Source organism: Pecten maximus, chromosome 6 (genome assembly GCF_902652985.1).
Source record: "Pecten maximus chromosome 6, xPecMax1.1, whole genome shotgun sequence".
NCBI lineage: Eukaryota > Metazoa > Mollusca > Bivalvia > Pectinida > Pectinidae > Pecten > Pecten maximus.
In genome coordinates, this window is record NC_047020.1 from 34,765,239 (window position 1) to 34,782,058 (window position 16,820).

The 16,820-nt window shown below is 40.5% G+C and overlaps 1 protein-coding gene across 1 annotated transcript in view; it reads left to right on the forward strand.

Annotated features, from left to right (window-relative positions):
• The window catches only part of LOC117329629 (DNA repair protein RAD50-like), a 46,374-nt gene extending 29,583 nt beyond the window's left edge, over positions 1–16,791 (forward strand). Inside the window, exons 31-40 of the mRNA XM_033887655.1 lie at positions 2,525–2,583; positions 4,697–4,844; positions 7,053–7,226; positions 8,766–8,891; positions 9,334–9,386; positions 10,120–10,205; positions 13,813–13,952; positions 14,331–14,464; positions 14,752–14,880; positions 15,144–16,791. Coding sequence (XP_033743546.1) covers positions 2,525–2,583; positions 4,697–4,844; positions 7,053–7,226; positions 8,766–8,891; positions 9,334–9,386; positions 10,120–10,205; positions 13,813–13,952; positions 14,331–14,464; positions 14,752–14,880; positions 15,144–15,195 — 1,101 coding nt within the window. The 3' untranslated portion in view covers positions 15,196–16,791. The remainder of the gene's footprint in view (positions 1–2,524; positions 2,584–4,696; positions 4,845–7,052; positions 7,227–8,765; positions 8,892–9,333; positions 9,387–10,119; positions 10,206–13,812; positions 13,953–14,330; positions 14,465–14,751; positions 14,881–15,143) is intronic.
• The last annotated feature ends 29 nt before the right edge of the window (positions 16,792–16,820 follow it).

Here is a 16,820-nt window from a genome sequence, read left to right on the forward strand (position 1 = left end):
GGTGTCTTCAGCAGTATAATGTGACCAGGTGGGGTGTCCTGTAGGTGTCTTCAGTAGTATAATGTGACCAGGTGGGGTGTCCTGTAGGTGTCTTCAGCAGTATAATGTGACCGGGTGGGGTGTCCTGTGGGTGTCTTCAGTAGTATAATGTGACCGGGTGGGGTGTCCTGTGGGTGTCTTCAGTAGTATAATGTGACCAGATGGGGTGTCCTGTGGGTGTCTTCAGTAGTATAATGTGACCGGGTGGGGTGTCCTGTGGGTGTCTTCAGTAGTATAATGTGACCGGTTGGGGTGTCCTGTGGGTGTCTTCAGCAGTATAATGTGACTGGGTGGGGTGTCCTGTGGGTGTCTTCAGTAGTATCATGTGACCAGGTGGGGTGTCCTGTTGGTGTCTTCAGTAGTATAATGTGACCGGGTGGGGTGTCCTTCGGGTTTCTTCAGTATAATGTGACAGGGTGGGGTGTCCTGTGGGTGTCTTCAGTATAATGTGCCCGGGTGGGGTGTCCTGTAGGTGTCTTCAGCAGTATAATGTGACCGGGTGGGGTGTCCTGTAGGTGTCTTCAGCAGTATAATGTGACCGGGTGGGGTGTCCTGTAGGTGTCTTCAGCAGTATAATGTGACCAGGTGGGGTGTCCTGTAGGTGTCTTCAGCAGTATAATGTGACTGGGTGGGGTGTCCTGTGGGTGTCTTCAGCAGTATAATGTAACAAGGTGGGGTGTCCTGTAGGTGTCTTCAGTAGTATAATGTGACCAGGTGGGGTGTCCTGTTGGTGTCTTCAGCAGTATAATGTGACTGGGTGGGGTGTCCTGTGGGTGTCTTCAGCAGTATAATGTAACAAGGTGGGGTGTCCTGTAGGTGTCTTCAGTAGTATAATGTGACCAGGTGGGGTGTCCTGTGGGTGTCTTCAGTAGTATAATGTGACCAGGTGGGGTGTCCTGTGGGTGTCTTCAGTAGTATAATGTGACCGGGTGGGGTGTCCTCTGGGTGTCTTCAGTAGTATTATGTGACCAGGTGGGGTGTCCTGTGGGTGTCTTCAGTAGTATTATGTGACCAGGTGGGGTGTCCTGTGGGTGTCTTCAGTAGTATAATGTGACCAGGTGGGGTGTCCTGTGGGTGTCTTCAGTAGTATAATGTGACCAGGTGGGGTGTCCTGTGGGTGTCTTCAGTAGTATTATGTGACCAGGTGAGGTGTCCTCTGGGTGTCTTCAGTAGTATTATGTGACCAGGTGGGGTGTCCTGTGGGTGTCTTCAGTAGTATAATGTGACCAGGTGGGGTGTCCTGTGGGTGTCTTCAGTATAATGTGACCAGGTGGGGTGTCCTGTGGGTGTCTTCAGTAGTATAATGTGACCGGGTGGGGTGTCCTCTGGGTGTCTTCAGTAGTATAATGTGACCAGGTGGGGTGTCCTGTGGGTGTCTTCAGTAGTATAATGTGACCGGGTGGGGTGTCCTGTGGGTGTCTTCAGTAGTATAATGTGACCGGGTGGGGTGTCCTGTGGGTGTCTTCAGCAGTATAATGTGACCAGGTGGGGTGTCCTGTGGGTGTCTTCAGTAGTATTATATGACCAGGTGGGGTGTCCTCTGGGTGTCTTCAGTAGTATTATGTGACCAGGTGGGGTGTCCTGTGGGTGTCTTCAGTAGTATAATGTGACCAGGTGGAGTGTCTTGTCGGTGTCTTCAGCAGTATAATGTGACCAGGTGGGGTGTCCTGTGGGTGTCTTCAGTAGTATGATGTGACCAGGTGGGGTGTCCTGTTGGTGTCTTCAGTATAATGTGACCAGGTGGGGTGTCCTGTGGGTGTCTTCAGTATAATGTGACTGGGTGGGGTGTTCTGTGGGTGTCTTCAGCGGTATAATGTGACCAGAGTGGGGTGTTCTGTGGGTGTCTTCAGTATAATGTGACCAGGTGGGGTGTTCTGTGGGTGTCTTCAGCAGTATAATGTGACTGGGTGGGGTGTCCTGTGGGTTCTTCAGCAGTATAATGTGACCAGGTGGGGTGTCCTGTGGGTGTCTTCAGTATAATGTGACTGGGTGGGGTGTTCTGTGGGTGTCTTCAGCAGTATAATGTGACCAGGTGGGGTGTTCTGTGGGTTCTTCAGCAGTATAATGTGACCAGGGTGGGGTGTCCTGTGGGTGTCTTCAGCGGTATACTGTGACCGGGTGGGGTGTCCTGTGGGTGTCTTCAGCAGTATACTTTAGTGAGAACTATAAAGTCAGCATCAGATGCACACTATCACAAGGAGACAAACACAAACATACCACAATCTCCCATAACACCCACTCACCACACGCCTGAATATTGCACACAGGGGAGGATGTTCTTAAATGATCAGAGCTGTTGATAGGACATTTAAAATACTAATCCAATTCAAACCAAACCACACAGGGGAGGCTGTACTTAAGGACCAAAATAGTGATGTTAATGTTATTAATAAAACAATATTTCTGTATTTACAAACTGTCAGGATATCAAATGAATTACTTAATATGAGAATGATTAAGTAAAATGTTGGTTTCCTTTTCCTAGATTGACAAGGTCAAAAATGATGCTACAAAGGTGAAGTCGGTGAATCAGGATATGAAGGCGTGAGTTTACCGGTCACTTGATTAAACATTTAAATGCATTCAAAAGTTAAATTAAATATTCTGATTTTAGTTTTCAAACACTGTTTCATGCACAAAGCCAACATCTCATTCTGACTATGATTGACAGTTACAATTGTTACAGATTCCCATAAACATATTATATGAGCAATGATTCATAGTTTACACAAAGTGAAAAAAAAAATTCTGCTGATTTAAGCTTTTTCTGCTGATTTAAGCTTTTTAGGTCACCTGAGACAAAGTCTCTTCTATTCTAATCCCCTTTTGTCCGTCGTCGTGCGTCGTCCGTCGTCCGTCGTGCGTCCGTAAACAATTTACATTTTCGACTTCTTCTCCAAAACCCCTAAACCAAATTCCATGAAATTTGGCAGGAAGCTTCTATGGCTAAAGGTCAACCAAAATTGTAAATTATATGGTCCCCACCCCCCAGGGGCCTGAGGGGTGGGGCTAAAAAGGGTCAAATTGACTTAAACTTCAAAAATCTTCTTCTCTACTCTCAGATATGGTGGAATCAAACACTCTTCGTAGATGGAAGGGTCTTAAGGTGCTTTACCAAAATTGTAAATTTCATGACCCTGGGGTCTCACGTTTGCCCCTGGGGAGGGGGTAAACTTTACTATAGTTTATATAGGGAAATAACATTTTTGACTTTTATTTGTTTTATTTCTATTGGAATTCATTCTATTTGGTAAACATTGTCAGCATGAGATGACAGTTTGATGGCATGCACATGTTGGCCCTGACTGACCCCCAGGGGCTGATGGGCGGGGCTAAAAAGGGCCAAATTGACTGAAATTTAAAAAATCTTCTTCTCAAGACGGAAATAAGGTGGAATCAAATACTCTTTATAGTTAGAAGGGTCTTAAGGTGCTTTATTAAAATTGTGAATTTCATGACCCTGGGGTCTCAAGTTTGCCCCTTGGGAGGGGGTAAACTTTACTATAGTTTATATAGGGAAATCACATTTTTTACTATGATTTGTTTGAATTCTATTGGAATTCATTCTAACTTAGTTAACATTATCACCTTGTGAAGGCAGTTTGATTGTATACACATGTTTGCCCTGACTGACCCCCAGTGGCTAATGGGCGGGGTTAAAAAGGGCCAAATTGACTGAAATTTAAAAAATCTTCTTCTCAAGACGGAAATAAGGTGGAATCAAATACTCTTTATAGTTGGAAGCATCTTAAAGTGCTTTACTAAAATTTTGAATTTCATGACCCTGGGGTCTCAAGTTTGCCCCTGGGGAGGGGTATACTTTACTATAGTTTATATAGGGAAATCACATTTTTCACTATAATATGTTTGATTTCTGTTGGAATTCATTCTATTTTGGTTAACATTATCAGCTTGGGATGACAGTTTGAGGGTATGCACATGTTGGCCCTGACTGACCCCTAGGGGCTTATGGGCGGGGCTAAAAAGGGTCAAATTGACTGAAATTTTAAAAATCTTCTTTTCAGACTGAAATAAGATAGAATCAAATACTGTTTATAGATGGAGGGATCTTAAGGTGCTTTACTAAAATTGTGAATTTTATGACCCTGGGGTCACACATTTACCCCTGGGGAGGGGTAAATTTTACTATAGTTTATATAGGGAAATCACATTTTTGACTGATTTGTTTTATTTCTATTGGAATTCATTCCAACTTGGTTAACATTTTCAGCACGGGATGAAAGTTTGATAATATGCACATGTTGGCCCTGACTGACCCCTTGGGGCTTATGGGCGGGGCCAAAAATGGTCAATTAAATTAACTGAAATATTTCAAATCTCAGGTGACCGTTAAGGCCCATGGGCCTCTTGTTTGGCTAATTTAGCTTTTTCCAAAATTATAGTTTAACGCGAACTTATCCCCTTGTAGTGATTGGACGAAAAACCAAATTGAAACTGTTTTTCCTGCAAGTTCATTTTAATCTTAATAATCAATCATTTGGTGAAAGAAATCAAATATATTTGCTGATAACTCATTATGAATGTTTAAAAGACAAGGCATCAGTTCCTTACTTCTGAAACTTATTGTTTGTAACTTTTATTAAAGTTGCACACAAAATATAGTCAGAGTCCTGATAGTTCACGCTTTCTTTATCAGATACATTCAATCTGGAAAGGAAGAGATGCTGGAGCAAAAGAGAGAGGAACTCGGACAGATAGAAAAACGACTGGAGAAGAAAGAGGATGATCAGGAGAAAGTGAAATCTTGTATCGAGAAACTCAACAAAGACCTGGCTACTCAACAGGTATCAATATCACTAACCCATGAGTGGAGAAAGATTATGTCTGCTGTGTCTCACTACATGTTGTCAGAGGCAATTGTGACCCTAGCAGTTTGTGTCTCCTTGACAACTGTCCTCATATGACCCTGGCTGTTGGTGTCTCCTTGACAACTGTCCTCATATGACCCTAGCTGTTGGTGTTTCCTTGACAACTGTCCTCATATGACCCTGGCTGTTGGTGTTTCCATCACACATGTCCTCATTTGACCCTGACTGTTGGTGTTCCCTTGACACCCATCCTCATATGAACCTGCCTGTTGGTGTTCCCTTGACACCCATCCTCATATGACCCTGGCTATTGGTGTTCCCTTGCCACCCATCCTCATATGACCCTGCCTGTTGGTGTTCCCTTGACACCCATCCTCATATGACCCTGCCTGTTGGTGTTCCCTTGCCACCCGTCCTCATATGAACCTGCCTGTTGGTGTTCCCCTTGCCACCCGTCTTCATATGACCCTGACTGTTGGTGTTCCCCTAGCCACCCATCCTCATATGACCCTGACTGTTGGTGTTCCCTTGACACCCATCCTCATATGACCCTGCCTGTTGGTGTTCCCTTGCCACCCGTCCTCATATGACCCTGGCTGTTGGTGTTCCCTTGACAACCATCCTCATATACCCCTGACTGTTGGTGTTCCCCTTGCCACCCATCCTCATATGACCCTGACTGTTGGTGTTCCCTTGACAACCATCCTCATATACCCCTGACTGTTGGTGTTCCCTTGCCACCCGTCCTCATATGACCCTGGCTGTTGGTGTTCCCTTGACAACCATCCTCATATACCCCTGACTGTTGGTGTTCCCTTGACAGCCATCCTCATATGACCCTGACTGTTGGTGTTCCCTTGACAACCATCCTCATATACCCCTGACTGTTGGTGTTCCCCTTGCCACCCATCCTCATATAACCCTGACTGTTGGTGTTCCTCTAGCCACCTGTCCTCATATAACCCTGACTGTTGGTGTTCCTCTAGCCACCTGTCCTCATATACCCCTGACTGTTGGTGTTCCCTTGCCACCCGTCCTCATATGACCCTGGCTGTTGGTGTTCCCTTGACAACCATCCTCATATACCCCTGACTGTTGGTGTTCCCTTGCCACCCATCCTCATATGACCCTGACTGTTGGTGTTCCCTTGACAACCATCCTCATATACCCCTGACTGTTGGTGTTCCCTTGCCACCCGTCCTCATATGACCCTGGCTGTTGGTGTTCCCTTGACAACCATCCTCATATACCCCTGACTGTTGGTGTTCCCTTGACAACCATCCTCATATACCCCTGACTGTTGGTGTTCCCTTGACAACCATCCTCATATGACCCTGACTGTTGGTGTTCCCTTGACAACCATCCTCATATACCCCTGACTGTTGGTGTTCCCCTTGCCACCCATCCTCATATGACCCTGACTGTTGGTGTTCCCCTTGTCACCCGTCCTCATATAACCCTGACTGTTGGTGTTCCCCTTGCCACCTGTCCTCATATAACCCTGACTGTTGGTGTTCCCTTGACAACCATCCTCATATACCCCTGACTGTTGGTGTTCCCTTGACACCCATCCACATATAACCCTATCTGTTGGTGTCTCCTTGATACCCATCCTCATATGACCCTATCTGTTGGTGTCTCCTTGTCAACTGTCCTCATATGACTCTGACTGTTTTGATGATGTTATACCTCTAAAAACAAAACACAAACATCACTGTCGCTGTATCTTGTTTTCCTGTTTGTGACAGTAAACTGGGTGATGATCATGACTTCTAAATGGTGGTGATTTGGGGACGGGGTGGCCAAGTGGTTAAGGTGTCCCGACACTTTAACACTAGCCCTCTACCTCTGGGTTGCGAGTTGGAAACCTACGTGGGGCAGTTGCCAGGTACTGACTGTAGGCCGTTGGTTTTTCTCTGGGTACTCCGGTTTTCCTCCACCTCGAAAACCTGGCACATCCTTAAATGACTCTGGCTGTTAATAGGACGTTAAACAAAAACAAACCAAAGGTGGTGATTTATAGATAAGATATGTAGCATGTTTCATCCTTAAAAATATAAATTGAAATTTGACAAATTTAACATTTGTTCATGCACAGTGACATTTGCTCTGAATTTTGAAAAAAAATATTGTTGTTCAAATCATTTGGCCTGTTAACAGAGTTTTATTCTAACATGTGTATAGGTACGTGAGCGAGAATTACTCGACAATTTAGCTCTGAGGAAGAAACAAAGGGAGATAGAGAAGGTGGGAAAAGATCTAGAGGAGCTCCGTAAAAAATTGGGAGGTGTTGATGCCCACAACCTGGAGAGAGATCGAAAACGTCTAATTAAGCAACAGGAAGACCTTATTAAAGAGGTAGGAATACTATAAGACTCTATCATATGTGGTCATGTAGGATAGAGATATTCCACTCGAGGGGTCACAAAATGTGGTAAAACCCGAGGCTCCGCCGAGGGTTTTACCACATTTTGTGACCCAGAGGGTGAAATATCCCCTATCCTACATGAATCACATATGATTGAGTATTTTTCTCTCATTCCCCAACCTAAAATATGCAAAAATAGGCACTATCTGTCGATAGCTTTCTCAGCTAGATGCCTTTTTTTCTCAATCCAAACTTTTTTTCTACTGCATATAATAAAAAAAGAACAGCGCCAATCGATTTACCATACCCCATATATGCAAACAACGTTTGCTGTTCTAAAAACGAAGGAAACCATTCATTTCCACAGTCTAACGTTGTTTCAGCAGCCCTGTCATTGCAAGCGAAGCCAGATCACTTGATGTCGGCCAAGCTAGTGTGTCCTTTCGCGTGAAAATATAGCTTCCATGTTTTATTAATAAAAAATAATAAAAGAATGTGTTTTTTTACATAATTTATATCATAAATAAAAAAAAATATTATCTGATTACATATCTTAATTCAATGTATTGTTGAAATGTTTATAGATATAGATCTACTTTCGGTTCGGTGACCTACTTTTGTATCATTGCGCGCGCGTGGCTATCCTACACCGGAAGCGAGGTAATACACACACAGCAAGCATGGGTGTATTTACATGGACAGACCAGTATGATACCGGTAGGGATGAGAGAATATATTGTCCGTTTTTCTTTTTCTTCTATAATTCTCTCCAAATGTGTATTGTGACACCTTTATCTTGAGGCAGTCATAGTTATGCTTTTGCAAAAGACCTGTGGAGGGGATATTGCCCTCGGGCCGATGTAGAGGAGGGGATATATCCCTCGCCATGAAATCGGGGAGGGGATATAGCCGTCGCAATGAAGTCAGCGAAGGGATAAGGCCTTTTTGATGAAGTAGGATAGGGGATATAGAGTTCTCTTCATATGTATATATGCATACATACAGTTAATATATTCTTATTATTAAGATCAATTTCAATAAAATTATTAATTACCGCGAATGTCATCATGCTTCGGGGTACGAAGGTCAAAGACATGGTCACTGTTACTTTGTATAGAAACTCTCTGTAGGCACTTGAGTGGATTCATTACGTTACTTCAGCATTTGGTGTTGGCATTGTCATTGACATACAGTCCAAACCAGCATTTTCTCACAAACTTTTGTATATAGACTAGCTAGGTGATGGGGTGTCATGAGGATTGGATGACTGATTTTAAATACTTTGATAATATTTTGACCTTTTTGTGGATTTTGAGAATTGGCAAAACTCTTTAAAACAATTCACTCAACTCATGACTCAATTGACCTCAAGGTAAGTAAGCAATATTCTTATATATAACAGATGTTTTTAACTCGTTAAACCTGAATTTATTTTCAGGGATATTTTTTGTTTTGGGTCATTGTAGAGAGTTAAAGAACAAACATAATTCTGTGGAATAACGTATAGATTGTGATGTTTTTTTCTGTAGAAACATTTAGTGGTGGGACGACAGCAAGGATTTGAGGACCAGATACGGGCACTGAAGAAAGAGCTTCAGGGTGACATGTACCGAGATGCCACCCAGAAATACCGCGATAAGATGATTCTGCTCAGGGTAGGAAATCTTTAATGATATACATATCCAGCCATTATTTAATTAGAGTTATTATTCACTCCAACAATTTCATGCTGTCCAGTTTAAAAAATTAAGAATACCTAGGAGTATTCTAGGTTTGATTTGATGGGCATGCACTTTGGGTAACTGGATAGCACAGTGGTAAAACTAAAACAATTGCCTTTCACAAAGAGCAATTATATTCTTTTACGCTGATCAGTAGGGGTTGGGGGTTGGGGTTGGGGTTGGGGGGGGGGGGGGGGGGGGGGGGGGGGAGTATAACCACATGGAGACAGTAGCACCAACATCTTACATATACTTATGTTCATGTATTGCTGTAAAGTCATAATATTGAAAATTTTATTTATAACAGTATTTCTTTAATCTCGGATGGATGGACGACCTGTTTATGATATAATTATGTCTAATTTTATTTTCACAGACAACAGAACTAGCTAACAGTGACCTGGAGAAGTATTACAAGGCACTAGACAAGTAAATCTATACATCTACTCTGAGCTCAGTAGTACCGTATATGACCTAATAAGGGCACCCCTACCTTTCCCAAGAAAAGATCCTTTGACTAGTGTCAAAATGGTGTTAAAAAGTAGTAATCTATGTGAAAATGTTTTGCTACTTTTTGTGTTCAAATTTCTTTAGCAAAATTAGTCACTGGACAGAAGTCTTCGCCACATTGTCTATATATAAGATGATACAATTTTACAGGAATATATTCCTCTGATATTTAAGCTATATAAATGATCATGAATAGGTATCTTCATCTGGAACATTTTTATAGCTGAATATTTTAACGTTTCCACTGCCTTGGGTATTCTGCTATGAGGTATGGTCTGTTTCATAAAACATCAGAATAACAAACCTTAATACAGGCGCCCCAACATTCAATTACCTGCACCTTATTAGGACAAATACTGTATGTTCATAAATGCTCACTTTTCATTCTGACCCAAATTTGCTGATATGTAGACAAATGATAGATACAACATGACATTTGATTGGTCAATCAAAAAACAATCTTTCGGGTTTCATTGACATTGATAGACCTGACACATCATGAAATGGCATCACAAACTTTAGCCTGATCTAAAAACATCATGGTTGATATCTTTTCCCGTAGAGATTTGAAGTTTTTACCTGTAGGGTCAGTACCAAATCTGAAGCAGGTTATTAAGACTGTAATATAATATTATACTTTGTTACATTTTAGAGCTATTATGAGCTACCACAGTTTGAAGATGGACGAAATTAACAAGATAATCCGCGAGCTTTGGAGGAACACGTATCGTGGCAATGGTAAATATCAGCTGGCTTAGAGAAAATGCTTGGTATATCCCACTACATGGTGTAAGAGACAACTAATTCTAGGTCCCCTTGAAGAACTGGGGATGGTTTCTTCAGAGTCTTGTGTGTAGGGGATGTTGAAGCTTTAAAGATAAGGACTGATATACCACACTGCATGGTATAATAGGTAGTTATAGGACGCCCTTGCTGGAGCAGGAATGGTTTCCCTTGTCTCCTGTTTAGGGGTCGTGGGAGCACCAAAGATAAAGGCCTGCTGTATTTCACTGCTTGTCTAAGAGACAAATTCTTTGGTCCCTTGTAGGATCCAGTTGGTTTCCCCAGTTAAAGGGACAAGGGAAAATTCCAGAATAATTTCTTCTGTATATCTGCTGGTGATTGTAGTAGCCGATAAAAGGGATTTCATTCTGGTCTAAAGTTCGGGACCATTGAAGGGACAATAACTGATTTCCTACCCCATTTACAACTCTTTAGGTTTTTAGGTCACCTGAGACGAAGTCTCAGTTGACCTATTGCAATTGTCTTTTGTCCGGCGTCGTGCGTCGTGCGTCGTAAACAATTTACATTTTCAACTTCTTCTTAAAAACTGCTGAACCAAATTCAATGAAATTTTACAGGAAGCTTCCATGGCTGAGGATGAACCAAAATTGTGAATTATATGGTCCCCACCCCCTAGGGGCCTGAGGGGCGGGGCCAAAAAGGGTCAAATTGACTAAAACTTCAAAAATCTTCTTCTCTACTCTCAGATAAGGTGGAATCAAACACTCTTCATAGATGAAAGGGTCTTAAGGTGCTTTACCAAAATTGTGAATTTCATGACCCTGGGGTCTCACGTTTGCCCCTGGGGAGGGGGTAAACTTTACTATAGTTTATATAGGGAAATCACATTTTTGACTATTATTTGTTGGATTTGTATTGGAATTCATTCTAACTTGTATCAAATTATCAGCATGGGATGACAGTTTGATGGTATGTACATGTTGGCCCTAGTAGACCCCCAGGGGCTGGTGTGCGGGGCCAAAAAGGGTCAAATTGACTAAAATTTCAAAAATCTTCTTCTCTACTCTCAGATATGGTAGAATCAAATACTCTACATAGATGGAAGGATCTTAAGGTGCTTTACCAAAATTGTGAATTTCATGACCCTGGGGTCTCACGTTTGCCCCTGGGGAGGGGGTAAACTTTACTAAAGTTTATATAGGGAAATCACATTTTTGACTATTATTTGTTGGATTTGTATTGGAATTCATTCTAACTTGTATCAAATTATCAGCATGAGATGACAGTTTGATGGTATGTACATGTTGGCCCTAGTTGACCCCCAGGGGCTGGTGTGCGGGGCCAAAAAGGGTCAAATTTACAAAAATTTCAAAAATCTTCTTCTCTACTCTCAGATATGGTAGAATCAAATACTCTACATAGATGGAAGGGTCTTAAGGTGCTTTACCAAAATTGTGAATTTCATGACCCTGGGGTCTCACGTTTGCCCCTGGGGAGGGGGTAAACTTTACTAAAGTTTATATAGGGAAATCACATTTTTGACTATTATTTGTTGGATTTGTATTGGAATTCATTCTAACTTGTATCAAATTATCAGCATGGGATGACAGTTTGATGGTATGTACATGTTGGCCCTAGTTGACTCCCAGGGGCTGGTGGGCGGGGCCAAAAAGGGTCAAATTGACAAAAATTCCAAAAATCTTCTTCTCTACTCTCAGATATGGTAGAATCAAATAATCTACATAGATGGAAGGATCTTAGGGTGCTTTACCAAAATTGTGAATTTCATGACCCTGGGGTCTCACGTTTGCCCCTGGGGAGGGGGTAAACTTTACTATAGTTTATATAGGGAAATCACATTTTTGACTATTATTTGTTGAATTTTTATTGGAATTCATTCTAACTTCGTTAACATTATCAGCTTGGGATGACAGTTTGATGGTATGTACATGTTGGCCCTGACTGACCCCCAGGGGCTGATGGGAGGGGCCAAAAAGGGTCAAATTAACAGAAATTTTAAAAATCTTCTTCTTACAGCCCATTTAAGGTAGAATTAAATACTCTTCACAGATCGAAGGGTCTTAAGGTGCTTTACCATAATTGTGAATTTCCTAGCCCTGGGGTCTCGTGTTTGCCCCATGGGAGGGGATAAACTTTACTAAAGTTTATATAGGGAAATCACATTTTTGACTATTATTTGTTGGATTTGTATTGGAATTCATTCTAACTTGTATCAAATTATCAGCATGAGATGACAGTTTGATGGTATGTACATGTTGGCCCTAGTTGACCCCCAGGGGCTGGTGTGCGGGGCCAAAAAGGGTCAAATTTACAAAAATTTCAAAAATCTTCTTCTCTACTCTCAGATATGGTAGAATCAAATACTCTACATAGATGGAAGGGTCTTAAGGTGCTTTACCAAAATTGTGAATTTCATGACCCTGGGGTCTCACGTTTGCCCCTGGGGAGGGGGTAAACTTTACTAAAGTTTATATAGGGAAATCACATTTTTGACTATTATTTGTTGGATTTGTATTGGAATTCATTCTAACTTGTATCAAATTATCAGCATGGGATGACAGTTTGATAGTATGTACATGTTGGCCCTAGTTGACTCCCAGGGGCTGGTGGGCGGGGCCAAAAAGGGTCAAATTGACAAAAATTCCAAAAATCTTCTTCTCTACTCTCAGATATGGTAGAATCAAATAATCTACATAGATGGAAGGATCTTAGGGTGCTTTACCAAAATTGTGAATTTCATGACCCTGGGGTCTCACGTTTGCCCCTGGGGAGGGGGTAAACTTTACTATAGTTTATATAGGGAAATCACATTTTTGACTATTATTTGTTGAATTTTTATTGGAATTCATTCTAACTTCGTTAACATTATCAGCTTGGGATGACAGTTTGATGGTATGTACATGTTGGCCCTGACTGACCCCCAGGGGCTGATGGGAGGGGCCAAAAAGGGTCAAATTAACAGAAATTTTAAAAATCTTCTTCTTACAGCCCATTTAAGGTAGAATTAAATACTCTTCACAGATCGAAGGGTCTTAAGGTGCTTTACCATAATTGTGAATTTCCTAGCCCTGGGGTCTCGTGTTTGCCCCATGGGAGGGGATAAACTTTACTCTAGTTATAGGGAAATCACATTTTTGACTATCATTTGTTTTATTTGTTTTTAAATTCATTCTTTCATTCAAATTTACCGAAATATTTCAAAAATCAGGTGACCGTTAAGGCCCATGGGCCTCTTGTTATATTTTCCTTTCAGTGCTTTATTTTCTGCTGTTGGTGAATGTCGGTCCTCATATGATCTTGGCTGTTGTGATAGATGTTGAACCCCCAAAAACAATTTTTAAAAAAAATTCAAAAAAAAATTCTGTGGTGGTATATTTGATACACACATCTTTAATTCAACAGCAGTAAATTATAGATGTTCAATGATTCTTGCAATGATGGCAGTGATTTAATAACAAAGTTATATTGCAGCACAATCTGTTTTCCAGCAAATTTTTTAGTTGAAAAATGTTTAGTTCAATTGTAACAAAAAACATTTGATTTGTTCTCTCTAAATACAAATACTTATGGTTATTTATAGATATTGACACAATTGAGATCAGATCGGATGAAGATGATGCGGGAATCATGAAGACGAGGCGCACATACAACTACCGAGTTGTCATGGTTAAGGGCGAGGCTGCACTGGACATGAGAGGGCGCTGCAGTGCTGGTCAAAAGGTGAGGATAAGGTCACTGGCATAAAAGTATTATCAGATCCATATTAAATGACCTGTACTTTAAGGTTTGGCCAGAGTTAAGTCTCTCAAGGTCACAGTGGTCAGATGTATTACTAAATACTGCAGATTCGTAAAAAAAAAAAATTTTAATTTGACATTTAACTAATGAGATTATTGAAGTTATTGAGACAAAATATGTGCAGTAAACATCCTGCTGGCAAAAACATATTTATTGTTCATTAATTTGAGTCTACAATTTCACATAGATCTACTGGGTTTTGCGTTTCTGCATCATTAGAAAACCCCAGGACTCTGCTCTTTTCGTTTGAGTCCGGGGTGGGTGTTTCTGATTTCTGTAGATCTCACATTTCTCACACAGGTATTAGCATCACTGATAATCCGCCTTGCCCTAGCGGAAACCTTCTGCCTGAATTGTGGAGTGCTTGCCCTTGATGAACCGACCACAAACCTGGACAGAGAAAACATTGAGAGTTTAGCATACGCACTCGTTGAGTAAGACTATTGTTTTTACCTTGATTTTGAGCTCTAGTAGGTTAACTTTTATTGTTAAAAGTTGAAAAATTGGTAAACTTTTGTTGCAATAATGGTTGATTTTCTTCAATATTCAGTATGCTGTAAAGAAGGAAAAAAAAAGAAAAAGCAGAATGTTTATTCTGAGTCCTTATTTCTAATGTTTAAGACCAAGATTTCAAACAATTCCCTTTTTTCACTACAAGATAATTTTAGTCCAATCTGTATCTCAGTATGATATATGATGAGTTGTCTGCCCTTGATTACAGAATCATTAAGAGCAGAAAGGAGCAGAGAAACTTTCAGCTGGTTGTCATCACCCACGACGAGGACTTTGTGGAGCTGCTAGGGCGGTCTGACTACGTGGACTGGTTCTTCAAAGTGCGCAAAGATCAAAAGTAGGTACCCGAGAATTTGATTTAATGATTCTTTTGTAAAGTGAAAACATTTACAAGTTATAAGAGGTATTTATGTGCAGTTCAAAAAACTGACTTATACGTGTAATTGTAAATAATGTACATGTATATGGTTTAGTTAATAAATTATTGGGGGTTATTACACAACTTATTTCCTGTTTGACAGCTAGTTCTTGATATTGATCATATGAGCTGAAATTGTTCTTTTTTTCATCATCTTAAAATGCATTCCTTTGTTTTGACAGTGGTTGTTCACAGCTGGTCAAAGCTAAAGTACAAGACTTGCATGCCCGGTGATGACATTCTGACCATCTGAGTTCACTGGACTGCCAGCTGATGACAGGATCATCTCCAGGAAGAAGGATTTGGTCCGACCAGTAGTTATAAAGATATTTTAAGACATATCAGAGATGGCCTTGTTTTGTTGTGATTGTCCTAATTTGTCAGAATGGTGGACACCCTCCCATTAGGACCTGACAGGGTAATCTCCAAGAGGAAGGATTTGGTCCGACCCATATACATAAAGATCTTTTAAGACCGAGATGGCCTTGGTTTGTTGTGATAGTCCTAATATGTTAGAATGGTTGACACACATTCATCAGGACAAATGCATCTGTAAATGGATTTGGAAGAATATGAGGCAGTTCCATTTTGGCAGAACCCTGTTTTGGTGCGAAAAGGTTTAAAATCGGTCAACCTTTATGATATACTGGTAGTATTCTTGTGACATGGTGGAAAGTGCTCCAAACTTATTGTAAAATAACATTATTTTGTCATAGCTTTTTGTGATATTTTTCTATGTCAATGAGAATTATGCATAATAGTGCTGCCAGGAGTGTTAAAATGAACAATGTGTTGAAATTTCAGAAAATGCGATCTACAAAATGTATCAGGCCATGTAATGTATAGGTAACAGCAGGCATATGCATTAATCCGAAAAAGAATCTGATGTTAAACCTGCCTTTTGGGGATTAAATATCATAAAGTAAGATCGTCAGGAAATTTGGACAAGCCAATGTATGTACATGTAAACCTAAAAATGTGAAATGTGATGTTTCATATTTTTGGTGACCTAGCATTGGAAATGTTTGTGGGATACTAGTATCTGGAGACAGTATCTGAAGAGCTGTTCATTTGATATTTTGCTTATAACAAATTGCCTGCGATCAGATGCTATGACCCAGTACCTATTATCGCTATGTTAAATTTTTTCTCACGAACCTGATGTAAAGAAATGGTGATATTTTAGTATGTTTTACTCTGGTGAAGCACTGCCATTTTGTTTAAGTAAAAGATCGCTATTAAAAAGTCACAGCATTCAAAAGTTTTAAAATGTTGCCACAAAATGTATGAGTTATCCAGAGCAATGGCTGCTGGCAGTGGTCCTGTTGGGAACAAAAATGTCAATTTAAATGAAATAAATGATGTTGACAAACATTTAAAATTATTGGTTTAAAAAATGTGGAATAGTTCATCTAACAAACTGAACATCCTATAACTTACAGTTTAAAATAGATGATAGAATGCACCATGACATTTAATTCTCTTGTTTGGCTGATAATTTTAGGTTGAAATATATTTTGAAATCACACTTTAGTAGTAAAACAGATATTGGAGAGTTTCAGATCCTTTGTGCCTCTTGTTAATCTATTTTGACATTCCCTGAATTTAGTGATGTATCGGTGGAATATAGTGTTGTCTATCAGTCTATCAACAATGTCCAAAGTATGTTTGAACTTTGTTGGAGTAAAGGGAGATAAGCCACGTTATTGTTAATGATTGGCAATAATTTGTTTCAGAATTCCAATTGTAATTCGATGAATTCAATCTTATCTGATATATGAAAGGCTTTATTTTGTTAATTGTTACACAAAAATAAACAAATTAATGATGTCTTGCTGTTGTTACATTTTTTTCCTGTT